Below are 21,553 nucleotides of genomic sequence, written 5' to 3'. Positions count from 1 at the left end.
TCTAATCTAGACCTAGAGACGGAGACGGAGACGGCGAAGGGGCCAACTCGGCCTCCCCTTGTCTTCAAATTTTACATTGAATTTTATAGCTAGCTCGAGGAAATTTTGAAGAAAAAAACTAACACTATTGCCCCCTCCAACATAGATTTTTTAGTGTTTCCAGCCCACTTAGCATGACAACCAAATGATGCAAATTAATATAGATCCTTTTATCCTATCAATGTGATAATTTTTAAGCCATCCAGAAAAAGATGTGGTACGTGACTCCTTTTTGCCATCTATCTCTTCTTAATATAGCACGCATGTACTAATGACATAAATTAGCTAATATATTGCACATATATATGGATCAGTCGATACAGGATACCAATCAAAAGCATCTAGAGGGATATGGATATTTTATTTATCTTCTTGTAAATACAGTATACCTCAGCGTGATACATATAAGCGTAAGTACACGCCTATATCTCTGACAATCTTTAATTTGGTCACTAATAATCGCACAGGCGACCATCATATCATATATATGTAAATTTTGCATAGTCATGATGTATTAATTGTACGTGCTAGAATTCAATTTCCTCTGATCTCCTCTCTCGAATATTGAAGTTCTGATATATATATATATAGGTACTGCATGGTTTAATTATTAGAACTTGTGCCACTGATGATCATAGCTGCTTACCCCTGGCCTGCTGGTGGTGGAGTACACCTGCATGTTTGCATTGATCATAGTAGGATTATCAGGCTCCAACTCCTCCAGCTCTGCAAAGACCTCATCAGCTGCTGAAGGTTGGATGCCAAGTCCAGCGCCGGCGCCCTCCGTCGTCATCATCATGTTGGCCTGTTGGCCACCGAGCACGACGTCGGCGTAGAGATTGAATGGGGAGGAGGAAGAAGACGATGAGCTTGTGATCAGTGCAGGCTGCAGCTGGTTGGTCTGCTGCTGCTGCTGTTGCTTGTGGCGGCTGCTGGAGGCAGTAGCATGAGTACTGTGATGAGAACGGGCATATCCGGCGAGCACATTACGTTGCATCGGCCATGGGTGGTTGTGCTCCGCCGCGTAGGTGATCACCAGCATGTTGGGGTCGCTGCGGCTGCGCTCCACCTGCTTCCTCGCCATACATCCCTTTGAGCTGCTGCATCTGTAGTAACCCCTGCATCATCACCGCCCACAAAATCAACTCATCAGTGAATTATTATTTTTTAATTAATTTCCTGATCAACCGCATATATATAAAATTATTGTGCCTAGATATATATATACCCTTAGAATGCAGTGTATGAATGGTTTGATCAAATTTGAAGATGGCACAGTAATGTCAAACTGAGTCCACTAAGCCAGAATAATTGTTAATTCATCGAGAAATTTAATTAATTGTGAGTAAATTAAGCTTATCGATCCCTGTACTTGAAGTTTCATTTTTACCTTTTAAATTAATTTGAAAACGGCAAACATAGCTATTTTGTTCCAATTTTTGCCTCAAAAGTAAAAGCAACTTAATTTGTGGCAGTCTTGCAATATCTACTATTTCAACAATTAATAATGTTTGATTTACGCAATTTGCAATTGGGAGTATTAGTTTCTCACAAATGACACTACATTGGGTCATAATTGTGATGAATCACTTATTAGATCCCCATGTATATATGGAAGAATTCATTGATGATAGATTTACATTTTAGGGATTGCTTGGGCATAGGTGTATATATAACCTTCAGACGGTACAATGTTGAAACTCCGACACAATCTGAAGTGATTATATACGTTTGATTAATCCATACATATCCATCCAAACCCTTATTAGGTCGTTCAAGTGCCATTGGAAGTTTGAAACCCAACACTACACAAATAATTAATCAATAATAGACAAGCATATTGTCTATTATGATGCTGTCGAATTATTTTTCTAAAAGAAATGTTTTGTATACTTGATTTGGATCATTGGAGATTTGGTATATTAAATGTGTATTGTGCAGTAAATTAATTTTGGGTTCTATTCACGTTGGTTGGCTTTGGCTGATAAGTTATACAAAAGTAAACGAAGCAACCGAAAATAATTTTAGGTTAGGCCTTTTATATACTATTTATACCATTAGTGGTAAAAAGCCAAGGTTGGAAATAAGTTTAAAATAAAAAAGGAGGATAATTTAAAATTAACTTTAAAATAAATGAGTAAATGACCTTTTATCACCAAAGTTTCACTTTGAACTACCCTTTAAAACATCTTTTCTCTTTGGACTAGATTAGTTTGCCTTTGTTTCACTTTGAACCATCCCAAAAACTTTTCTCGAGCACATAAATGACTTTAACCACATCAACACCCATAAACCGCTAACTTCCTGGCTCACATGTAGACTATTATTCACAAGATTAGAGGGTAGATGCACTAGAAAAGTGACTTGGGGTGGTCCAAACTGCAACAAAGATAATCTTACCTAGTCTAAAGTGAAAATATTAGCTAGAGGGTAGCCCAAAAAGTGAAACTTTGGTAATAAAAGATGGACCAAAGTGCAATTAACTCAATTTAAATTGTGTCAATGACTTATAAGCCAACAAGCAAATAATGGGGAACTTCATGTAATCTAGCTAAGTAATAAACCCAAAGTTGTGGCTTACTAACAAAAAATGTTGTTTGAATTGAAAATTGGGGGGGGGGGGGGGGTGTACAGATATATATGTACTTCCTTATTCCATATGTAAGCCATTTAAAACTTATGTGCAAGAATTAAAAAAAAATAGCTCAAGCGACTTTTGTTACCCTTTATTTATATTGTTTTGGAAAATATTGGTAGTTTATTTATGAGAAAAATATAATTTATTTGGCAAGAGAAACCATAAATATAAGTTTTTTTACACCGAAACCATAAATATAAGTTGAAATTAAAAGATGCCTGCAAATTTTGAAACAACATACTTTTAGAGTTTAAAAAAGGCTAAGATGGCTTACACTTGGACTCATAGGGGATCAGTATATATATATTTCAAAAGTTGTTTAATTATGACAAACCAATTGAAATTGTCTAAACAAGAAATATGGAAGCTGCTTGTTTTTTAGTTAATTAGCTTATAAAAAAGGATGGCCATGATTTTGATGCTTTTGCCCAGAGATACAGTACCTGCAGAGATATGAGCAATAAATATTAATGAACTTACATAATATAAAATGAATATAATTAATACCTAGAGGGAACATAATATAACTAAGCAGTAAGCACACAATAGGAATGAACGAAACATATATATCTGATGAGATATCTCTTGATTCCAATAAACTTCGTATAAATTGGATCGGTCATTAAGTATAAAAATATTTATGCAGAAAGTGATTAATTGTTTATCAAGAATGGGAGGAATAGGAATGATTGAAAGATATTTGATGAGATCTTGATGCAAATAAACTTCATGTATGAATCGGGTCATTAGGTACAAGATATATATGAACAGATCGATTAAGTGAGCGCGTGTTAAAAAAAAAAAGAGGGGAAGAAACAGATGAAAATGTGGCCGGTTTACCGTGGATAAGGAGAGCCTTTGATGGGTTTCTGGCCGTACTTCCTCCATGCCCATAGATCAGACGGGATCACCTCTCCTCCACCTCCACGGCTACTCGTCGCTGGCGGCGCCGGGATGCACACCACTTTCTTCACCTCATTCTTCCTGTAGTATATATGCCAAAGGATGCAAGCAAGTAATTAATTAATTGCTTGAAAATAAACTAACACTAAATAGTTAAGACTTTTGATTAATTGGAAATCGATTGATGTAAGTATTCCTCGCTCATTAGAGAAACGTGAAAAGCAAATTAGGAGGAACTGAAGTCAAGTATGATTTAGTTCCAAACCTGTCAAAGAGTTATGTGTACATGTACAGTTGCTAGATATGAGCATTAATACTGAAAACGGCCATATGCGAGGAGTAAAACTCTGAGAAGAGTAAGATCGAGTTAATATTAATTTGGCGATATGGGTAGGGGGTGCAAGCATCAAATGCCAATCCATGAAATCCTGCTAGCTTGCTTAAAGGTGATGAAGTCAGAATTAATGACGACTCATATATATATAATCTGTCAGTATATGTAATGGATCGAAAGGAATGCTGAAAATGAGAGCCAAAGATATCTGCACACACACACATGCATGAACTAATAAAAAGATCAAAGTGATAAAAAGAAGCGGTAACACAAAGCCGGGATCGATCAGAGGGATGCAAATCATCAATTGAAGGAAGGACCAAGATGTGTATACATTAAGGAAGAAGAGGAGTGATCGAAATATGAATCCAATTAATTAGAGAACTAATTAATAATGTTAAGAGCTAGCTAGCATGCCAAACCTTTTCATCATTTGATGATGAGCAGACGGCGTCAGTGGCGAGATCCTGATGGCTTCTTCTCCATCATCGGCAGCGCCTGCGCCTCCGCCGCCCATCACCACGTCGCCGCCGCCACAGAGGGCGTGCTGGGAGATCTGGAGAGCAAGCGGCCGCGGCATCCCGTAGCCGGCGTCGCCGGGTGTGAGGTGGTGGTATGAGTCGACGACCGTGGATGGCGGCCCCGCCGTCTCGAACGGCACAGGTGCGTCGGTGTAAGCGATGGTGGTAGGGCGCCGAAGCTCTCCGTGGTGGTGGTGGTGGTAAGGGATGGTGATCTGGGGGGCGGGATAGTATTGGTGAGGCGCCTGAGGCATGGGAGGAGGAGGAAGAGGATGCAGAGGTGAGGGGTGATGGTGAGGGGTGGAGACGAGGAATGCGCGTGCATTGGCACGGGCCACGACGTCGGCGAGGTCGCCAGCAGCAGCAGCTTGAGCAGTGGCGGCGTTGGCAGCCTCCTCCTCCATCATATCCATAGTGGCGTGCTCGCTCTTTCTAGTTTCTGTCTGATGCTTAATTAGCTGCTGCTGCTGTTGCTGCTGCCTATTCAGTATTCACTAGTAGCTAGTACTGGTACACACACTCCCACTCCCGTCCAGCCTTGCCTGCAGGAGCACTAGTAGTGCACGCACTCACAGTGCTACTGGCCGGCTACTACCAGCTCGATTGATCTCTGAATCTCTCTCTTTTTCTCTCTCTCACATGCATGCATGATAGCATATGAGCATGAGAGAGCAGAGAGTTCGATTGCTCGATCGATGATCGGTATGTATATGAGTGGGATGCATGCAGAGTCAGATCGATCGATACTAGATATCGAGAACGATCGAGGTAGCAAAGGAAAGGAAGATATATAGCTGCTAGGTGGCAAACGCGTCGTGTTTTGAGTCGGTCGTCGCAGAGACCATGGATCGATCAGCTGATAGTATTTATTTGGCCACCACACAAGCTACAAGCTACAGCGCGAAGCAACTGTTCGCCCCACACACCAACTGTAGATGGATGCATCCCCCCCCCCCCCCCCCCCCCCAGCCTATTGCAACACAGCAAGTCAGATATATGCGGCAACCAACAAGCTAGCTGCTCTCGCTCGATCGATGATGGCCACACCACCATATGCGCATTCTTCGTCCTCTGCTACTACCTGTAGCCTGTAGCTTCCTTTTATTTTCCCCTCCTCTTCTTCTCTCCTTGCAATATATATTTGCTCCTCCGATCCGTATCGGTATGCATGAGAGAGAGAGAGAAGCTAGATAGCTTGCTTAGCTAGAGGAAAACGACGAGGGGACAGAGACATGGTGGCACTTATGATAGAGAGAGAAGAGAGGGAGAGGGAGAGTGAGCCGGGCATGCAGAGATGCAGATGCAGTAGGCCATGCAACCTGCCTTTGCCTTCATTTGTTGGCTCGCCTGTTTCTTTCGCTACATGATATCTCACTTTCATCCCCCTTCTTTCAGCACCTTTTGTTTTCCATCATTTCGGTTGCGTCTCTTGCCAATTAACTTAATTAGGACACTGCTTTCCACATTGATGCGTGCATATATATATTATTATTATTTATATTATATTCCTATTTTTATACTTAATTATTTATTGACCTGTTACTGTCTAATAATGTGTGCATCGGTAGTGTTGTGGTTTTCTATACTTAGGGCGATTCCATTACAAAATCTATTATATTATTAAAGGAATAAAAAAGGAGCCTCCACGTTCGTTCTTATGGTCTAGAAATTCTCACATTAATCGGAGAAAAAGAAAAATCAGAGTCCATATAGAAATACAATTTAGAAATAGTTGAAATTCGGAATTAAAAAATAAGGAATATTAGAAGAGGAGACTAGAGTCCATATAGAAATACAATTTAGAAATAGTTGAAATTCAGAATTAAAAATAAGGAATATTAGAAGAGGAGACTAGAGTCCATATAGAAATACAATTAGGAAATAATAGAAATTCGGAATTAAAAATACTGGATGGCAGTACAGACAGTCCCTTAAAAATAAGAAATATTAGAAGTAGAGTGTATAGAGTCCATATAGGAATTTAAAACTAACTAAAATTTGAAATAAAAAAGTGCCTCCACGTTCACTCTCATGACGTAGAAATTCTCATATTAATCGGAGAAAAATAAAAAGAAGAGTCCATATAGAAATACAATTTAGAAATAGCTGAAATTCAGAATTAAAAAATAAGAAATATTAGAAGAGGAGACTAGAGTCAATATAGAAATACAATTTAGAAATAGTTAAAATTCGAAATTAAAAAATAAGGAATATTAGAAGAGGAGACTAGAGTCCATATAGAAATACAATTAGAAAATAACTGAAATTCGGAATTAAAAATAAGGAATATTAGAAGTAGAGTATAGAGTCCAAATAGAAATACAATTAAGAAAAAAATAGAAATTCGGAATTAAAAAATTAGGAATATTAGAATTAGAGTATAGAGTTCATATAGGAATTTAAAACTAACTTAAAATTCAGAATTAAAAAGAGCCTCCACGTTCGCTCTCATGACCTAGAAATTCTTACATTAATCGGAAAAAAAATAAAAATCAGAGTCCATATAGAAATATAATTTAGAAATAGCTGAAATTCGGAATTAAAAAATAAGGAATATTAGAAGAGAAGACTAGAGTCCATATAGAAATACAATTTAGAAATAGTTGAAATTCGGAATTAAAAAATAAGGAATATTAGAAGAGGAGACTAGAGTCCATATAGAAATACAATTAGGAAATAACTAAAATTTGAAATTAAAAAATTAGGAATATTAGAAGTAGAGTATAGAGTCTTTATAGAAATACAATTAGGAAATAATAGAAATTCGGAATGAAAAATAAGGAATATTATAAGTAAAGTATAGAAATACAATTAAGAAAAAAAAATAGAAATTCGGAATTAAAAAATAAGGAATATTAGAAGTAGAGTATAGAGTCTATATAGGAATTTAAAACTAACTAAAATTCGGAATAAACATAATAAAATGAAAAGTAGTGTTTAGAGTCCATATAAAAATATAATTTACAAATAACTAAAATTAGAAATTAAGAAAAACATGAGAAGAAGAGTTTAAAGTCAATATAGGAATACAATTTAGAAGTAACTGAAATTTGAAATTAAAAATTAAATATTATTGAAAGATGAGTTTAGAGTCCACATAGAAATATAATTAGAAATAATAAAAATTCAGAATTAAAAAAAGAAATATTAAAAGATAAGTCTATAGTCCATATAGGAATATATATAATTTACAAATAACTAAAATTTGATATTAAAAATAATTAATAACTAACACGTATATAAAATACAATATGAATATTACACATTAGTTGTTTCGTAAAGTTATTGCAAAATTTAAAATTATGTTGTCATTGTAATATATTTTAATAATATAATGAGAAAACATATATGCTATTATACGAGAGAAAATATAATGATGCTAACAGCGCAATCTGCGTGGGCCACCATGCTAGTTACAATTAATTAAGGTTCTCGACATTTATCAATAGTCGGTTTTTTAGTTTTTGAAAATAATCCATTATATATTTATATATGTGCACCATTAACATGATGGTGCAAACGTGATTGCATGAGTCCGCCCACTAAGAATCATATATTGTGTTTGTGTGTATACATACACACACACACACCTGTCTATCCTTAGTTGGTCAAGAGGCTGGACATATTAGTTATAGAACTTCTTTTGAAAAAAAATTATTGCACATGTGTATATACGTTTCTTTTTGGACTTCAATTTTAACACAAGAACTCTATTATATACAATATATAAAAGTAAATGATCACTACAGGAAAAATTCACTATTGCCACGAAAATGTTGCAACCACATATGAGTTCTGGCAGTATATATAGTTTATACTATTACCAATATTTTTTTGGTTTTGCCGTAGTGAACGTATCTTATTGCAATGTTTATTTTGTGGCAATATAAATATTTGTTACCATAAAATTAAAATTGTAGCAACAACCTAATTAAAACAACGGGTTATATTACGTACCACAGCTAATAACGATTTTAGAATTGAAGCAATACATATCTATTGCCATGATTTTGGCTCTAATGCACTAATTTTTTCGTGCCAAAAGATCAATTTCCTAGTAGTTGAAAAACCTTGTTTTTTATAATAACCTTAAATAATAAAATACATTAAATACAATAGATATCATTGGGACTAATTAAGAGAATCACTACAAAAGTTTTCCTAAACTTATGTCATGAAAAGTATACTGAATATGCCAGACTATATATATAAGTCCAAATAAGCACTGAACATATATGCACAGAGAAAGGACCGTTCTCAATATATTGATTACTGTAAGTCTCTAGTGTCACTAGCCTAACCAATTAAAGATGAGTATGCACAGGTGCATTTTTGGCTTTAATTTACTAGCATTATTGTTGTGCCACTTTCTCTTTAGTTTTAGTGAATTTAACATGTAGTACGTGCACTCAATCAGAATTTTACAACATGCTTTAGTCGCGCTAATTAACCTGTACTGACATTCCGTCACAAAAACATTGACTTGCTAGAATAACTATAGGGCATGCATGCATGTGGTTTTTTTTATATATAAAAAATGGTATGCATGATTTACTTGCATTTGTTATTATTAGTGTTGTCCTAGTATATTGTTGGTACAATATGGTCGGACCCATTAACTGGCGAGGGCGTGCGGAAGGTCTCAACCCTGCAGGTTATTAGCATGCATTATTATTGGCATCCAATGATATCTACAATCTTCACATATGATCTTTACACGGTTAGAAAATTATTTTTTTTGCACAATTTTTGCTGTCGATTGATTAGATGAGATAAAAACTACACCAGAAAATTATGATCCATTGATGAGCTTACTGAAGCTAAGGATGCATTGTATGTCAAAATTACTGAAGGATATGACTACTTGATTCTACATACCATGGTTTTGATCCTAGTTTTATTTAAAATTAAAACTAATAGCTCCTTTGTACTGAATTAAGTAATTTTGGAAGAAAAGCAGAGGAACTCAATCCAAAGGAAAAAAAATCCTATGTGCACACGTTTGGTTTGTAGGACTGCATTAAAGTAATTAATACTCCAGATTTTGGCGGAATTCTAGCATGAAGTCTAACTTTAGGTTTGCAAATTCCTTTCGGACTTCCGATGCATTCTCTCTCTTTCTCTCTGCATTATTTCTCTACCAAATCAAAATGTGAACTTAATTAAATATGATGTGTTTTTCTTGTGGTACATTCAAACATTTCGGTAGTATTGTTTTCTATAGAATTTATCATGGTGTGAGTTGTGACATTTTAATTCCGTGTTTTCCTATTCTTGTACTTTAAGAATCTAGTTTGCGTTTCAAATGAGCTCTAAAATAGTTATGTGTAGGTTTAGTTGATGCAGACAACATCATGTACTAGTAGCAACGAGCAAGTTAATTTTTTCTTTGTGATTTAGGGAATTAATTAATTACTCCATATGTTTCATATCGTAAGACTTTCTAGCATTGTCCACATTTATATAGATGTTAATAAATCTAGACACATGGACAATCCTATAAAATCTTACATTGTGAAAACGGATGGAGGAACTACTCCCTCCTTCCCTAAATGTTTGACACCGTTAACTTTTTTAAATATGTTTGACCATTCGTTTTATTCAAAAACTTTTGTGATATGTGTGAAACTATATGTATACATAAAAGTATATTTAACAATAAATCAAATGATAGAAAAAGAATTAACAATTACTTAAATTTTTTGAATAAGACGAACGGTCAAACATTTTTAAAAAAGTCAATGGCATTAAATATTTTGGAATGGAGGTAGTAATTAATAGTGCGGTCAACGAGTGGTAAGTTACTATATCAGGCTGGCTCGATCTGGATCGCATGCATGGACACCAAGTCACTGTGACATGATCCATCGAGCTAGCTAGCTGATGTGATGGATCAAGCGACAAAGCAACTTTGGACGGTAGGAGAGGGTACGCACGTACGTTCAATTTGATTAATTTATTAGCCGATAAATATTTTTCTTTGTATTTTTTTTATATTTTTCTTTATATATAGGGAGAGAGATATATATATAGAGATCGATATCTTACCACAATGCATGCATGATACTATCTTATATTATATCTTGATCGATCAGCAGCTAGCTGGTCCATCCATTGGTCCACAACTCCACACACACATATCGATCTCAATATCTTTTATCTCTCTCTTTAATTTCTAGTTATTACTGTGCGCTTGGCTGCACACATAGCAGCATGCAGCAGGCAGCTTTTCTTACACTTCCCACAAAAGCAAACAAAATCCCAGAGCATCCTACTGTGCCCATCCCAGGGAAATGTACGTACTGTGCCAGAGCCACACTTCCACATTATTCTCGATCTCTACAATGAAATGCTTCTCAATTTAAAGCCGATCGATTGATTGGAATTTTTTACCTTCTTGAAGCGCTTGTTAGTTTGATTGAATTAATCATTATTCCGAGGAACACGGGTTAGTAACGACGAGAAGCACGGTGGTCCACGTTAGGTGAGCACAATTAATGACTTTTCAAGTCCTTGGGTGTGCTGTCATAACTGCTTTATTGGTAAGGAGTGTTGCTATTTTCTTTTTACAGAACACTTGTTCATGTAGTTGTGCGATTAGCTCTAAGTCCCTATCCTATCTCGATGAGTCTCTAGCTAGTTCACATTATGCGTTGGCATGCTTCCTTAAAGCCTAGTCATAATTTCGATTTCTCACGTGGCTCTCTTATATTAAGGTAGAACGAAATTTCTGAACGATATATTAACCCACATAAATTAATAAATAAGGAAACATGTCCTACTAAATAACTCGTTGAAGTAATTTCAAGCAGATGCATGCTAGCAAATTAACTCAGGCAAATTGTGTTGCATGGCTGTAGCTAGATTGAGGGAAGTAGCTAGCTATAGCTAGCCTACAACATATATATCGTCTTAGCTTGCCTCGTCTTGGCGGCACCAAGATTCAATTCAACGGCAGCTCAGGAAAATGGGCCAGGCACCAATAGTTCCACTGAAGGATGTGCAGTGTGGACCTAATTACCTAACCTTGCTGTAGTTAAGTTGCAAAAGCACATTCACTGATTGATGAGCTTGGATCTTTAGCTAAGGTACCTGGAGTTGTGTGTGTTGAGAATATAGAAATATAATGATTTAATATATTCCATAAATAAATCATGACATTACAGATGTATACTAGCATTAATGTATCATTAGATTTACACATGTAAACTAAGCAGTAAAACATGAACAGATCAAATATACGCAACATGTCGAACACGTACCGAGGTGGCGGAAAGACCGGTTGCTCGGCAGGAACTACTCGCGGTTGCGAGCGTCGACGAAGGCGCGCAGCACGCGAGCGGAGAGGAAGGCGAGCCGTCGTGGACGAACAGTGAGCAGTCGCGCGAAGCGCTTCCCAAAAACCTTATTGCCGCCTTCTCCCGGTGCAGGACGTCGAAGGCAGAGGTTCCTGAGACCTGCTCTCCCGATCGCAGGTGCACGCCAGCGAGCGGGGTGGAGTAGTCTACGAGCGACGGCGCAGCACAGAGGAGGAGGCAAACCCTAGATTGATTTCGTGTGTTTTGCGTGAAGGCGGCGGCTCAGTTTATATAGAGATAGGTCGCTTGATCAGGGCGCCCGCACGATCTCCACTCCGCGTAACCGAACCGGATAAGTCGCGCGTAACTTATCCGGACTCCACGCCGTTTTCACGCAGCGGATTTTTCGGAATGTTTCCAAAACAAAACAAATCCGAATTTTCCTACAGCAAAACAAAACTGCAAAAGGAGGCTGCATCTGTGCAAGGGTGAGGAGCCAATTTTGCGGACCATTCGACGCGTATGTCGTGCACGCGCGCCGCCTGCCCTGCCCCTGCCCTACCAGGCCAGGTGAGGCGAGGCGAGGCGAGCGAGCGCGTGTTCCCCCTCTTCTCTCCACCACACATGCTTCAAGAAGCTAGGAGGGCATCCTCCCTTTTAAGGAGGTCCCCCTCTCCTAGAATAAGCAAGGTGGTACTAAACTCCACATGCATGCCATCCCATGAGGTGGGCTTTTGTGATTTTTCAAAGAATTAATCTTCGAATGGGCCTTAGCCCATCTATTAATTCTAACAATCCCCCACCAAATCTCAAAATCCCACTAAGATTTGCCTTTTCCAATGTACTTTTATATACCAGCGGTTCGATGGAGACCGATCAAGGTTGAACATCCACCTAGAACTCCAAGCTACACTTACTCACAACTTGAACAATGGACTACGTCTTGAATTACAAGTCTTATGCAAGCAAGTTTCACTCAGAGTCTTATCTGGTACTAGACCGTCTGTAGACTACCCCTCGGGTGGAGCGTATAAGTCATACTCCTAGGTCTTTAATAAGCTTCCTAAAAGATTCACCCAAAATCTTCATAGACTGCGACCAACAGTCAAGCTTACAAAGGTGAGTTCTTTCAAGAATGCTCTGCAAGACAGCATCTTCGCTAATTAAAGCCAACAGAACTCATTAAGGCATAGCCAACCTGCCTTCCAGCTCATGAGAGTACATGCATCTTCACTTAGAGGACCAACACATGTCTTTTCTGCACACTTTGTCCTCACTCGTGTGCACCCGGGAAATTCTTCCCGGTCGGTCACCCATCCCAAATTGCTCCAGGCCAAGCACGCTTAACCCTGGAGTTCTTTGGAGATTGGCTTCCGGAAAAGAAGTTGCAACTTGTTGATATGAGTATTCTATTAATCCTATTAAGCCCTAGGAAAAGAAGTTGCAACTTGTTGATATGAGTATTCTATTAATCCTATTAAGCCCTAGGCCGGGATGTTACACCCTCACCCCCTTAAGAGAGATCGACGCCCCCGTCGATCAACCCTAGGCTAGGAACGTCCTCTCTTGGCCACGTCCATGTGTCCAGTGCCAGCGCAGCACGCTTAACCCTGGAGTTCTTTGGAGATTGGCTTCCGGAAAAGAAGTTGCAACTTGTTGATATGAGTATTCTATTAATCCTATTAAGCCCTAGGCCGGGATGTTACATATAGATTGGTACTCTCCTCTAGTTTACTAATGGTTTGTTCTTCCCAGGTTCTAATTCACGGGATTTCCGATCACATAGACTGGGTTACCACCATAGTATAACTCACATGGGTCTCAAACCCATCTCCTTCGATGCATTATCTATCATATTTCGTGATAGTCCCTTCGTGAAAGGATCTGCTAGGTTTCTAGCTGTTTGGATGTAATCCAACGCTATAACTCCAGAGTTTCTCAATTTACTGACAGACTTCAATCGTCTTTTCACATGTCTAGACGATTTCATATTATCCTTAGAACTATTCACTTTGACAATTACCGTTTGATTGTCACAGTTCATAAGTGACGGAGCTCGTGGCCCCTCACCGGGAGACCGCGCAGGCCCCCCTTTGCCGGTTCGGCCGGGGGCTTAGGGTGAGATCTCAAGCTCTCTCTGTATGTGGAAAGATCGCTTGCTAGGAAGAAACGCGAGACACGGCGATCTATACAGGTTCGGGCCGCTGCGAAGCGTAATACCCTACTCCTGTGTTTTTGTGGATTTGTGTATGGACAAGTTACAAAGGATTAACTCCCTTTCCCCTCAGCCTTCCAAAAGGGAAAAAGTCCCCCTCTAAATGGGCAAGGTCCTCCTTTTATATCTCAAGGGGATACCACATGCACCTTTCTCTTTCCAAACTGGACTGTTCTTTTTCTCTTTAATGGGCGGAGATCGGTACGGTTTCCATCCGGGAGCCCTTCTGATGGGACAACCCACACCTACCCCCACCTCCCCCGAAGACAGAGATGACGCGGGACCGTGGCTGTCTGTCGATGACGCGACCAGTGCCAGACCGGTCATTCTTGTCCACCACGCGTCAGCTTAACAACGTGCATGTTTGCCCTTCTTCGTGTAACACCTTGCCTGTAATGGTTAGGATGAAGCCTGGTATAAATCTGACCAGGGCTAACGTGCCATCTCTAAGAGATAACACCCTAGCTCCGGCTTGAGACGAGTGCCTAGAGGCTTTCGTCTTGACGGGATGGGGCAAGGCGTGCGTCAGACCGCCAGCCGCCACCTAACCCGTGATCTGACCGGTCTGTGACTGGTCACAGACCGGATAAAGGAACGCGCTGTACTGCGTTGCATGCAGCGTGACACGCTTGACCAGACTGCAATAAATGCTGTTAGGTGAGCACAGCTGTGCTCACTTATCCCATATATGTGGCGCAGACTTCCTTAAGGGGTCGGGGTCCCTCGGCCCTCGGGGCCGGGGCAAGCGCAACCCGACCCCCCCTCGGGGGAAATCAGGAGGAGGGCGGACACCTCACCCTCGGGCCCGACGTCCCCGAAGGTGCCAGGCCACGTGGGCGATTGCGTCTGCCTCAAGCCTCTGGTCATGATACTCCCGGTCCCATATCACCGACAGTAGCCCCCGGCGTTATGCCAGAGCAATTTCCCTTCCCAAGGGAAGCGGTCAGGTGTGACGCCACCCCTAAAGCCTGGTGACAGGTGGGACCGGTCTCCGTAGTTGGGCAAAATACCCAACGGTCTCAATCCATGCACATTGGTATTGGTAACTTTGGTTGTCCATAATGGGCGGTCTATTCAAGACTGCCACACCACTTGAGCAGCGCGCGAATCTGGGTGAGCAGATTGGTCTCGCCCGGAGATACGGTAACGCCGCTTCGGTCGGCGAGCGTAATTAACGCGCACACGATACAATCCATTTCGATTGCCACAACCGCATATCCACTTCATGCGCCGTAAGCGGGCGAATGGGATTAGTGGAAGCGTGGGCACGGGAAACGAGGGAGCGAGATAGCGAGATACGAGGGAGCGAGGTAGTGGGCGCGAGAAACGAGGAGCCAGGCCCAGCGATGGCAAGGGTATAAAAGCATCGAGAAAAGGATTTGCTTCCTTCCTTTCGCCATTGTTCCTCTTGCCTTCGCCGCCTGAGCTCTAACTCTTTCTCTGCTACGCCCTACTTTCGCCACACGCGCTCGTTCTCAATCATCTCTTCCTCCACCGCCATGGCACGGGGCTCTGCTCTGCTCGACGGCAGTGTACTACCGCCTTCCCGCATCGTGAGCGAGAGGCACGCCGGACTGCCACGCCGCTTCATGCCGGAGTCCGCCACCGGTCGGGAGATAGTGATGCTGGGCGAGGGGCGCCCGGCACCAGACTACCCGGGGCGGTCCATCTTCTTCCTCCCCTTCGCAATGGCTGGGCTGGTCCCGCCATTTTCTTCTTTCTTCATGGATGTCCTGGAGTTCTACGATCTCCAGATGGCGCACCTCACCCCCAATGCGGTGATGACATTGGCCATCTTCGCGCACCTGTGCGAGATGTTCATTGGGGTGCGCCCCTCTCTTCAGCTGTTCCGGTGGTTCTTCACCGTGCAGTCGGTGTCACCGCCGTCGGTGGTTGGCGGCTGCTACTTCCAGCCGCGGGGGCCGGTGTTGAACCGCTACATCCCCTGCGTCCTCCGCAAGAAGTGGGACGACTGGAAGAGCGACTGGTTCTACACCCCCCTCGCCAACGAAGCGCGCCTCCGACTTCCAAGCCAGCCCCCGGCGCAGGTCTCCAGCTGGCGGGCGCCGGTAGATCTGGGGGAGGACTACGACGCCGTCCTCGACCGCCTGGCGGGCCTGCGATCCCAGGGGCTCACCGGGGCCATGGTGTACGGCGATTACCTCCGTCGCCGGATTGCGCCGCTCCAACGGCGCGCCCGGAGCGCCTGGGAGTACACTGGGCCTGAAGACTACATGCGGACCCACCAGGGAGCCAGATGGGATTGGGCTCCCGAGGACTTCAAGATCGTGGTCCAAAGGGTGCTGAATCTTAGCTCCGTGGAGGCGTCTCGCATTCCTCAGGAGATCCTCCCCCTCTGCAGCGATCCCGACCGCGCCTCCATTCTAACCATTATGATGGGGGTCGGGGCCTCAGAGGAGAGAGCCCCTAAGGGCCACGACGGCGCGGGCGAGCGCCGCCGGGGGGAACAATCTGCCCCAGGAGGGGGTCGTGCTTCTGGGCCCCGCGTCGGGGGCTCGGGGAGCAGCCGCCCTGCCGACGCCCAGGGGAAGAGGAAGTTGGGAGGAACACCTCCCCCATCTCCTCCCCGAGGGGGCGGGGCGGCGCGTGCCAGCAGTCGGCGCCCGGAGGGGGCCGCGCCGACGTCGCAGCCCGAGGGGGAGCGCAAAAAGAAACGGCTTCGCAAGACGGGGGAGACGGAACCATGCCGGGGAAACCTGATTTCCCCTCCAAGGTGGTCATTCAACCGACCCCCTCGCAGGTTCGTCTCACTCTCATTGCAACCATCTTTCTCCCAAAAGGAAGCTTTTTCTTACTCATTTTGTTCGTCTTCTGGTTTTTTCTTCTGCTTCAGCGATGTCCCGTCGCATTCCTCCCGCCACCCCAAGTCCGGCCAGTCCGAGGCCGAAGATCCTGCGGCCGCGGAGGAGCGGAGGCGAGAATCTGACCGGCGTGAAGCCGCAGACCGCCTTCGGGAAGCTGAAGAGGCCGCCCGGGAGGCCGCCCGGATTCGCCAAGCGGAGGAAGCTGCTCGGGAGGAGGCCGCCCGGGCTGAGGAAGCCGCTAAGGAGGAGGCCGCCCGGGCTCGCCAGGCTGAGGCAACAGCTGCTGCTGGCGCGTCAACTGGGCCCACTCCTTCGGGCAACCCTCAGGCGACAGCCTCCGGGGAGGCTCGCGACGAGGCCGCGGGCACATCGCCTGGGCCCACCTCCCCGGGCGACGCCCAGGATCAAACGGGTCCGGGGGACATCCCCGAGCCCAGCACGTCCTCCGGGGGGCCGAGCCGCATCGCCTTCTCTCCAAGGCGGCTCTTCTCCTCATCTTCCGTCGCCCCGCTGAGCGCCGAGCCCATTCTGCAGGCCTTGGCCGCCGCAAACACCGCGGTGCTAGATGGGTTCAGCGCCCAAGTGGAGGCCCTGCGCGCGGAACGAGCGGAGCTCGAGGCCGCATGGGCACGCGTTGAGGAGGGGCGGCGCTCGGTGGACGCCATGGTGGAGGTGGGCCGTAAAGCTCACCGCCGTCACGTCTCGGAGCTTGAAGCCCGGAAGGCGGCGCTGACGGAGATCGCTCGTGAGGTGGAGGAGGAGCGAGCGGCCGCCCTCATCGCTACCACCACGATGATTGAGGCGCAAGACGCCCTCCGCCTTCAAAACGCCAGCCGGGAGGCGGAGCTGAAAGAAAAGCTCGACGCCGCCCAGGGAGTCCTTGACTCCACCGCTGCCCGAGAGCGGCGGGTAACAGAGGCTGAGGCGGCGTCCCGGCGGCGCGAGGAGTCCCTTGAGGCCCGTGCTATGGCGCTGGAAGAACACGCCGGCGCCGTGGAGAAAGGCTTGACGGACCGCGAGGCCGCCGCTGCTCTCCGGGAGGCGACGCTGGCGGCGCACGAGGCCGCCTGCGCCGAGGAGGAGTGCGCGCTCCGCCTCCGCGAGGACGCACTCGCTGAGCGGGAGCGAGCTCTCGAGGAGGCTGAGGCCACGACCAAATGGCTGGCGGACAGCCTGTCCCTTCGCGAGGTGGCGCAGGAGGAGCAGGCGCGCCGCAATCTTGAATGCGTCCGCGCCGAGAGAGCCGCACTGGAACAGCGGGCTGCTGACCTCGAGGCTCGGGAAAAGGAGCTGGACGCGAGGGCGCATATCGGTGGGGCGGCCGCAGGCGAAAGCGACTTAGCCGCCCGCCTCGCAGCTGCCGAACACACCGTCGCCGATATGCAGCGAGCGCTGGACTCCTCCACCGGGGAGGCCGAGGCCCTTCGCTTGGCGGGCGAGATTGGGCCCGGCATGCTTTGGGATGCGGTCTCCCGCCTGAAGCGCGCCGGTCGGCAAGCGGGCCTCTGGAAAGGCCAGACGACGGTGCCCCCCACCAATCTGGAAGGCCTCGCTCCGCACCTCAACAGGATGGCCTGGGTTCTCGAACAACTCCCCGAGGAGCTTGAGAAGACCATCAAGTCATCCTCGAGGGACCTCGCGCGGGGAGCGGTCGAACTCGTGCTGGCGAGTTACCAGGCCCGGGACCCCAACTTCTCTCCATGGATGGCGCTGGAGGAGTTCCCCCCCGGGACCGAGGACGATGCGCGCGCGCGGGTCCGGGATGCCGCCAACCACATCGTCCAAAGCTTCGAGGGGTCGGCCCCTCGGCTCGCGTTCGCCCCCAGCTCCGACGAGGAGGGCGACGCCAGCGGTGAGGACGACGGTGGCGACGAGGCCGGCGACCCGGGCGCGTTGGAATGAGCCCCCAGGCCCCCGCCAATCTCCAATTTTTTCTTTTTCTTTCTTCTTTTTGTATAGATCAACTTAATCTGCAATCAAAAATGATGAAAAATTTCTTATGTTAACTTTATTTTGCTATGCATATGAGTTGAGGATGATTTGTGCCGTGGTCCTTTTGCATTTTAGCTTGATTTAAGGGCTCGTGCTCAAGTCCCGATCCTCAAATGGCTCGGGTCGGGGCTAGTGCCTGGGGAGATCCACATGTCGAGACTGGCCAGGCCGGGAACATGGTGACCGAGGGTTATGGGTGACCCGATTGTGGGTTTTTGCCGATTCCCCCCCGGAGTTCACCACGCCCCGGGGCACGGCTCGGTTCTGGGCCCCGCTTGGCGATTTTAGCTGACCGAACCGAGCCCCCGAGGGTAAGGTTGAGCACGAGTGACCTTATTTCAAGTTAAGATTCTTCAGAAGGAAAAACGGCACAGACACAACCTTTAGGAAATTGAAACTGCTTTTATTGAAATGCTGAAATAAGAAAAGTAAGGCTGTGCATGTGTGGTAGCCCCCGGCTAACCCTGCACACCCGAGGGGGGTGCGGGGTTAGCCCGAGCCCGAAACCTGACACCCGATCCCCCCCGTCAGGGGTAGAAGCGACGAAGGTGTTCGATGTTCCACGGGTTTGGCAGCTCAGTGCCGTCGCCCGTGGCCAGCCGTACGGAGCCCGGCCGGGGGACACCGATCACTCGATACGGACCCTCCCACATTGGTGAGAGCTTGCTCAGTCCAGCACGCGTTTGGACGCGGCGTAGGACGAGGTCGTCGACGCAGAGTGATCGGGCCCGGACGTGGCGCTGATGGTAGCGCCGCAGGCTCTGCTGGTAGCGCGCGGCTCGGAGGGCCGCGCGCCGCCTTCGCTCTTCTAAGTAGTCGAGGTCATCTCTACGAAGCTGATCTTGATCAGCCTCGCAGTACATGGTGGCCCGAGGAGACCTCAGGGTGAGCTCGGATGGGAGAACCGCTTCTGCGCCGTAGACGAGGAAGAAAGGCGTTTCCCCGGTCGCTCGGCTTGGTGTGGTTCGGTTTGCCCAGAGCACCGCTGGTAACTCCTCGATCCATGAATCGCCGTGCTTCTTGAGAATATTGAAGGTCTTGGTTTTAAGGCCTTTGAGGATTTCTGCATTGGCGCGCTCCACTTGGCCATTGCTTCTGGGGTGGGCAGGTGAGGCGAAGCAGAGCTTGATGCCCATGTCTTCGCAGTAGTCGCCGAAGAGTTCACTAGTGAATTGGGTGCCATTATCCGTAATAATACGGTTAGGCACTCCAAAACGGGCCGTGATGCCCTTAATGAATTTAAGAGCAGAGTGCTTATCGATCTTGACAACCGGATAAGCCTCGGGCCACTTAGTGAACTTGTCGACCGCAACATACAGATACTCAAACCCGCCCGGGGCCCGTTTGAACGGTCCCAGGATATCAAGCCCCCAGACAGCAAATGGCCATGACAGTGGTATGATCTGCAGGGCCTGGGCCGGCTGATGGATTTGCTTGGCGTGGAACTGACACGCTCTGCATCGCCGGACCAGATCGACTGCATCATTGAGAGCTGTCGGCCAATAAAATCCTTGACGAAAGGCCTTGCCAACCAGGGTGCGCGAGGCGGAATGGGCTCCGCACTCGCCCTCATGGATGTCAGCAAGAAGCTCAACGCCTTGTTCCTGAGGAATGCACTTCAGGAGGATTCCGTTAGCCGCGCGCCGATAGAGGGTCCCTTCTACCAACACGTAGCGTTTGGAAATGCGTTGTACGCGTTCACTCCCTTCGCAGTCCTCAGGTAGAGTCTTATCTGTGAGGTATGTTTGGATCTCAGAGATCCAAGCAATCAATCTAAGGGAGCTTGGAGCGCTCCCTTCGGGTCCCGAGGCCTGGACTCCGACGGGCCTCGGGGGCCGGTCAGGCGCATCCGTCTCCCCTAAGGGGTCGGGTCGCGCCGACGGCTGGGTAAGCCTTTCTTCAAAGGCGCCCGGTGGGGTCTGGGCTCGCGAGGACGCGAGCCGTGAGAGTTCGTCGGCTATCATGTTATCCCGTCTGGGCACATGCCGAAGCTCTATCCCGTCAAAATGGCGCTCCATACGCCGTACTTGGCGTACGTAGGCGTCCATCTGTGGGTCAGAGCACCGGTACTCCTTACAGACTTGGTTAACAACCAGCTGAGAGTCGCCTAACACCAGGAGGCGGCGGATCCCCAGCCCGGCTGCCACTCTGAGTCCGGCAAGGAGTCCCTCGTACTCTGCCATATTATTGGTCGCTCGAAAGTCGAGGCGGACCAGGTATCTGAGGACGTCTCCGTTTGGAGAGGTCAACGTGACCCCCGCACCAGCGCCCTGGAGAGACAGAGAACCGTCGAACTGCATCACCCAGTGGGTGGTGCGAGGCAGCTGAGAGGGGTCCGTGCTGGCCTCGGGTATTGAGACGGTCTCTGGAGCCGGGGTCCACTCTGCCACAAAATCGGCGAGGGCCTGGCTCTTGATAGCGTGGCGTGGTTCAAAGTGCAGATCGAACTCAGAAAGCTCGATTGCCCATTTTACCACTCGTCCTGTACCCTCTCGATTATGCAAGATTTGCCCGAGGGGGTAAGACGTAACCACAGTGACCCGATGCGCCTGGAAATAATGGCGCAGTTTCCTCGAGGCCATCAGAATAGCGTAAAGCATCTTCTGGGCCTGAGGGTATCGGGTCTTGGCGTCCCGGAGGGCCTCACTAACAAAGTAGACAGGCCGCTGCACCTTTCGGCGGGGCCGACCCTCTTTGCTAGGGGCCGCATCCCCGGGGCATTCTTCGTCCAAGTGGCCTCTCGGGGCGCACTCGCCTTCTGTGCCGATGTCCTCGGGGTCGGAGGATG

At 46.4% G+C, this 21,553-nt stretch overlaps 1 protein-coding gene across 1 annotated transcript; it reads right to left on the bottom strand.

The window, feature by feature from the left end:
• Nucleotides 1-381: 381 nt before the first annotated feature.
• Nucleotides 382-5,373, bottom strand: LOC4334831 (disease resistance protein RRS1B). Its single transcript, XM_015774694.3, has 3 exons — nucleotides 4,337-5,373; nucleotides 3,518-3,661; nucleotides 382-1,157 (listed from the first exon to the last, which is right to left on the bottom strand). The coding sequence occupies exons 1-3, from the start codon at nucleotides 4,846-4,848 to the stop codon at nucleotides 650-652; spliced, it is 1,164 nt and encodes a 387-aa protein (XP_015630180.1). The 5' UTR covers nucleotides 4,849-5,373; the 3' UTR covers nucleotides 382-649.
• Nucleotides 5,374-21,553: the final 16,180 nt, after the last annotated feature.

This window comes from Oryza sativa, chromosome 3, assembly GCF_034140825.1.
Source record: "Oryza sativa Japonica Group chromosome 3, ASM3414082v1".
NCBI lineage: Eukaryota > Viridiplantae > Streptophyta > Magnoliopsida > Poales > Poaceae > Oryza > Oryza sativa.
The sequence above is the reverse complement of the archived record's forward strand: the minus strand, read 5'-3'. Positions and strand labels throughout refer to the sequence as shown.

What these genes read in the sequence shown, in the direction of transcription:
- LOC4334831 (XM_015774694.3), bottom strand. Translation starts at nt 4,848, where the DNA reads ATGGATATGATGGAGGAGGAGGCTGCCAACGCCGCCACTGCTCAAGCT. An exon ending in CATCATCAAATGATGAAAAG is followed by an intron (nt 3,662 to 4,336) that starts GTTTGGCATGCT and finishes TATATACTACAG; the next exon opens with GAAGAATGAGGTGAAGAAAG. An exon ending in AAAGGCTCTCCTTATCCACG is followed by an intron (nt 1,158 to 3,517) that starts GTAAACCGGCCA and finishes GTGATGATGCAG; the next exon opens with GGGTTACTACAGATGCAGCA.